The 6508-nt window shown below is 30.7% G+C and overlaps 1 protein-coding gene across 1 annotated transcript; it reads right to left on the bottom strand.

Moving 5' to 3' along the window:
• Positions 1–3729: 3729 nt before the first annotated feature.
• On the bottom strand, positions 3730–6508 carry LOC105156073 (soluble inorganic pyrophosphatase PPA1). The gene is made up of 9 exons (XM_011072106.3): positions 6349–6508; positions 5524–5649; positions 5417–5445; positions 5151–5216; positions 4944–5051; positions 4800–4865; positions 4593–4713; positions 4415–4496; positions 3730–3955 (listed from the first exon to the last, which is right to left on the bottom strand). The coding sequence occupies exons 2-9, from the start codon at positions 5642–5644 to the stop codon at positions 3913–3915; spliced, it is 636 nt and encodes a 211-aa protein (XP_011070408.1). The 5' UTR covers positions 5645–5649; positions 6349–6508; the 3' UTR covers positions 3730–3912.

The following is a 6508-nucleotide window of genomic DNA, read 5'->3' as shown; positions in this document are numbered from 1 at the left end:
TAGTTTTTATTTGTGAATTTGTGACCTGGTTCGCAAGCTCACTCCTTTTTTTATTTTTTTTATAAATATTATTTAAATGTATATTTAATATTATATCAAATTTATATTTAAAATTTACTATATATTAGATATTAATCAATATATCTCTTATTTTAATTTTATATAATAATAAAATAATGTATTTTCATTTGTATTGTTTAAAAATTAGCTGAAGCAACAATATAGTAAGTTTTGATACTTTTTTGGTATATAAATGTTAAAAATTCACCATCAATTAGAACTATAGTTAATTTCTCATATTTTAGTTTTAGATAATACTAAAATATGACATTTTGTTTTATATAAGAAACATGCTTAATAGGCAATTTAGTACGTTTTGATTTTATTTTTCGTGAATAAATAATAATATAATGAATATAAATTTTATCGTACAATTTCAATCAATATTTTAGTTTCAGATGATATTAAAATATGATTTTTTTTTTTAGTTTATATTATCTAAAGAAAAGCTTAATCAACAATTTAGTACATTTTGATTATTTTTTTGTAAACAAATATCTAATATAATGCATATGAATTTTATCGTTATAATTTTAATATCCACCACAATAAAATGTATTTATTTTAAAGAAATCACCATATATTAGAATTGTTAGTCAATATATCACATTTTAATTTTAGATGATATTAAAAAATAGTATTTTGGTTCATATTATCTCAAATATGACTTAATCAACAATTTATTACATTTTGATATTTTTTTGTTAATAAGTATTTAATATAATGCATGTGAATTTTATCGTTACAATTCCAACAAAATGCAGTTATTGACTATATATTAGAATTATCAGTCCACATCACATATTTTAGTTTCAGATGATAATACAATATGGTGTTTTGGTTTATATTCTCTAAAAACAAGCTTAATCAATAATTTAATTAGTTCTTATTTTTTTTATAAATAAATGTTTTATACAGTGCATATGAATTTTATCATTATATATAATTTCAGTATCCAGTACAACAAAATGCATGTATTTAAAAATTCATCATGAATGAGAATTGTTAGTCAATATGTTATATTTTTAGTTTATATTATCTTAAAAATAAGTTTAATCAATAATTTAATACATTTTGATATCTAGTACAATAAAATACATTTATTTTTTAGTTATCTTAATCCTATATTTATTTAATATACATAAATAAATATATTAATTATCTCTATATTTATTAAATAACAAATCAATGAAGTAATTTATTATAATTAAAATTAAAAAGAAAAGGTATGATGAGTCTGGAGATGTAAATAGGTAATGTGAGAATTGAGTCAATTGACTTTGAGAACTCTTAGAGTCTCTGTAACCCTCTCGCGCGCGCGACCGAAAGAAAAAATTGCAGAACTCCATAATCCAGCTTCACGTCCACGAACATCTGCACACGGCACAACTTCGCTCCGGTTCTACCATTAACAGGTGATTTTTCTTCTGTAAATTTCTTTTATAGTTTGTAGAAGAAATTTTCTCAACAAATTTTGCTTTCAAGTGTTTGATGAAATGCCTGATTGAATTTTTGTTGATTTTGTTTGATTTATTTTTGTATCACTGTTGTTGTGTATAGTTGGGGAATGACAAATGATATATTGTTGAAATTGAATGATGTTTGTTTCTGGAGACGGTGAGAGTAGATGTGGATTATCATAGTTGGTTAAGATACAGCTCACAGAGTGCGATATTAGAGAATTGTGATAATTAAACAGAGTAAATGCATTCGCGAGCTAGTCTGGGAGCTCGATCTCAAATTCTTGGCCGAATTGTTTGCACCTCTATTTGAAACTGCAGTATAATATTTTATGGGATAATTATATTTACACTCCATACCTATTGTCCTTTTATATAAAGTATCACTGTCTTTTAAAAAATTATAGAAACCATCCCTAATAGCTTTTAAAATTCAAAAATACCCCTATTGACTCAGTCAAATTTTAATTTACTTTTTCAATGACAAAGATGCCTTCAAGGATGTCTCTGTAATTAATAAAAAATAGAGGAGGTGTCAAAATAATATATATGGAGATGAATAATATGATTAATTACTTTTTTTTATTGAATTTCTATATAAGATTACACCTCTTAATAATTGAACTATTAAATTGTTTAATTAATATATTAATAAAAATTGGTTACTAGATTATAAATTTAAATTAAAAAGCTATTTGTATAAATTATTTTATATTCATAAAATTAAAAGATTTATTTTTTATTTTTATTTATAACTAAATATTATTAAAGTTAATAAATTATACATATATGTATATATATTTGTACAATATAAATATATATATATATATATAATTGGACATATTTATATGTATATATTTGAGGGTGGGCATGACAGTAGGGTCAGGGAAGAAGGATTTTTTTTTAAAAAAAAACATTTAATAATTTAAAATACTTTTTTAATAAATAAATTACTTATTTCACTAATTCTATTGTGATATATATAAACTGCACAAATTATCTTGAGTTATTATTTATTAATTTTGATAGAATTAAATTATAAATAAAGTCGAGGATAAATAATCTTTTAACTTTAATAATTTTAAATAATTTATAAAAGTGTGTTAATTTTTGAATTTAAACTTATAATTTAGTAATTAATTTTATTAATATATTTGATATACATAAAAATAAGTTGGCTCAAAGAGGCCTCGATCCAAAAACAGAAAGAAACGAGAGACCTGTAACACCCTAGGAAGCCCAAAGCAGGCAGTCTTGGCGGGCGTCCCCAGAGAATAGATTAGCAAAGGGAGAAGGCCCAAGACATTCCCCTACTCGAACCACGATCAAAGTCCAACAAAACATTCGGCTTAAAAGGTCCACGTTGCAACCCACACTCCACCGTGGCATCCAATTGGCTTAGATGTCAGTAAGCACCTTGAAACCACATCAGCCCTTGCAAGGACATCTCTAATGACTAGGACTCCTTGTAGACAAGGGATCCAGTTGGCCTAGATGTCATTGACTTTATTCGCTATATCTTTATTTCAATTACATTTATTCCATCTCCAATCCATACTAACTTGGGTGTCTGGTGCTAACACATTTTTTGTAAGTCCTCCCTTTAGGATTTGCATTCGCTTTGGCCAAGTTTTGAGCATAGTCCATATTCATTGGACCCGTGCATTTTCCGAACGCATCAATATTAATTGAATAATTTAATATAATTATTAAAAAATGTAGTTTTATATAAAGATTTAATTAAAAAATGTTAATAAAATAATTTTAACTTAAATAAAAATTTAATATGAACATCAGGGTGTAGTCATCCCTACAAAATAATTTTAATCCTATCTGTTTTAATTTATATGAGCATCACTCTTTTTATGTATGTATAAATAAAGTATATGTTGTGTGTATATGTACATAAATATGCAACCAAAATATTTTTCATTAATCTAATATATTAAATTCATTCTTCGCTAATCTAACACACTATAACAAACATTTGAAAAGGAATAAATTCCCCTTATATTTCTCATGCTATCAATAAGTAATGATGAAATTAAATTTTCTATATCAAATTTCGTTCCCGCCAACCAATAGGTGGCTGCACTATAATCAGGCACTGCACAGCAAATTCCCAAGCGAAAAAGCAGAAAGAAGTTAGATCAGCAACAACTACCTCTCTTGCAACCTCAAAAGTTAAAGAGTAAATCCGAACACAATATTGAATAAAGCCAGTATCAGTATGTAAATTTAAGCTGTTCAAAGTACAAAACTTTTCCGAATAAGATTGTTTGATAGGAACAACCGAAAAATAATTTCACAACGCAAATTATGTCGAAAATTGCAGCAGTATAATCGACGTTTCGTTCAGGTAAGCTTTGCCTCAAATGGGAACGAACACATCTTACTTCCTCAAAGAGTGCAGGATGTACTCGGCATAAAGGTCCCTGCATGATCAAGAGTGTGTTTGGTTGGATAAAAAATGGAAGTACAATAGAAATGAAAGTAAAAATGAATATATAAGAGATAATTCGGTGTTTGGTTAGGGGAAAGCGATGGATGTGAAGTAAAAGAAGATGTATATGAAACCCCTTATGAGCCCAATTTTATTTCCATCCAATTTAGGAGATGAGATTTCTTACTCTCAGCCCTTCTATAATTACGGGTGTTAATTTCATTTTACTCTCAGCACTAATAGGCATAAAATTCCTTAAGAAAAGAAAAGGTTGAGGGTGTCTCGTGTCAGAGGTCACGTTATCGTTCTCTTAAAGTTTAAAGGGTCCTGTCCCTTTTTTTTTTTTTTTTTTTTTTCTCAGAGCTTTTCTTTGTTTATTAGTATTTTCATAGGGGGTTTGTTGCGTTTAACCTATAATTTTCATTATGTACTCGTCGAGTATGAAGCTTACATGGAGTGCTGAATGGCGTCCACGGCAGTATCGGAAGGCAAGAACTCGTCTACTGCGACCTCTTTGTTCTCGTTCTTCTTGTCTAAGTGCTTGTTAAGAAAATTCTTTGCCAACACAGAGATTAACTCGATACAGAAAAATGAATCTGAAAAAAAACTCAAAGTGTTTTAAAGGATACAATCTTCAAAGAAGCGGCGGATTTCAGCTAGACGATGAGGTGGGAGCTGGCTGATATCAGTGAAGTGGCGATACTCTGGGTCGTCAGCACATACCGCAATGATCTTATCATCTTTTTCCCCCTATAATCGAATATAGAACTTTTTAACATGCTTCTCTAATCAAATCAAGAACTAATTTCACTTGGCCGTTGGAGAATTAGTGGTACCTGATCAATCATCGGCATCAGGCCTATGGCTCTGGCTCGAAGAAAACAACCAGGAAGGACAGGTTCCTGCAAAGGAAGTTCGTGATTTATTACAAGTGTGTGGAACAGTTGTATTGTTTACAAAGCTGCAATAAGCTTTCCTACCTGCATAATGACTAACACGTCCATCGGGTCGTTATCTTCGCATAGAGTCCGAGGAATGAAACCGTAATTGTGAGGATAGACGACCGATGAATACAACACACGATCAACCTGGGAGATAATGATTAAAACAGTTGTTAGATCAAAGATTTGCTGGGCGCATTTCCTCATACAGACAGATACTATAAGATCAATAGATAATAATCACACCTTGATAAGACCGGTTTTCTTGTCAAGTTCGTATTTCACTTTACTGCCTTTGGGTATCTCAATCACCTGACAGAGTTAACACAACTTTTAATTCTAAACCGGCCGACCGTAATTGATAAAGAAAGAAAATTAACCATTTTCAAATTTTCAGAAAATTACAGCAGAACTTCAGATTTAAAATGTCAGGTTGATCACAAAGGTGATACGAAATGAATTTAAGCTTCTAGTAGTATAATGAGGGCTGGTAAACGAGAAAGATCACGTACAACGTTGATGATTCGGGGGGCTCCAGGTCCTGCAAGAAGATGTAAAGACTTGTCAAAGTCATTTCCACCGGAAAAACGACAGGACTGTCCATCTTTTAGTTACTTACCAATCTCAAGATCATGCCAAGGATGAGCGGCAACGGATCTCCTAGACAAAGATGAGAGGATCCTCTCGTTTAAGCGTGGAGCACGCTTTGGAGCTGAGGATACTCCATTTTCTTCGCTCATTTTTGCTGGATGTAACAAAGAAATCAGACATTAGGCCCGTTAGGCTAAACTTATTTGACAAAATCATATAAGTCGTTTTTACATGTTATAAGCAGTGTTTGGAATTTATAATATGTTAGATCTTATTGAAAAACAAGTTCTTGAAATGTGTGGGGAAAATAAGATCATGTCGTCCATCGTCAGATGTTAATAATGACAACTTTGTAATTGATCAATATGGTAATTATAAGCTTTAAGTCCTTAGTATTTACAAAAGCAACCAAACACTTTTCATCGTCTTGCTTGTCAGTCAAACATCTTTCAGACATATTTCAAAACACTTGTAGCTCCCCTATGTAACAGTTGCCAACATATGAACGGCAAATGAAATCAAGAACCTCAAAACAGAAATCATTGGTCGAACCACTTGTCTCTCGAAATCTTGATTCTTCATTAATTTCACAGCAAACACATCATAAATTAAATCAAAAGAACAAAACTGTCAGCACTCTGATAGATCTGATGGGCTAAACACATGAACAAGGTAAGATCGACAATCATATATCCAAAGCACTGATCTGAGGAATCCAACGATTGCTAGCAACTTGTGGGGCAAATTTATATTTGAAGTATAAATTCAGACAAAAAATCAAAAAACAAGGAAAGCCCACAAACAGAAATGTAGAATAAACTCAAGATGCACAAACTAAGAGAACGAAGCGTACCTTAGGGTGATGAAGGTGGAGATGAAAGATTGCTCAAAAAGCGCAAAACTGGACAGACTCTTTCCCGAAATTGATGCGACCATTTGGGTTTAAGACGCGCTTTATACAGAGGAATGGTTCAGCAGTCAACCCCACGTGCTGACCATTACAGCACGGAAAC

Source organism: Sesamum indicum, linkage group LG2 (assembly GCF_026168435.1).
Source record: "Sesamum indicum cultivar Baizhima isolate 11 linkage group LG2, ASM2616843v1, whole genome shotgun sequence".
Lineage (NCBI taxonomy): Eukaryota > Viridiplantae > Streptophyta > Magnoliopsida > Lamiales > Pedaliaceae > Sesamum > Sesamum indicum.
The sequence above is the reverse complement of the archived record's forward strand: the minus strand, read 5'-3'. Positions and strand labels throughout refer to the sequence as shown.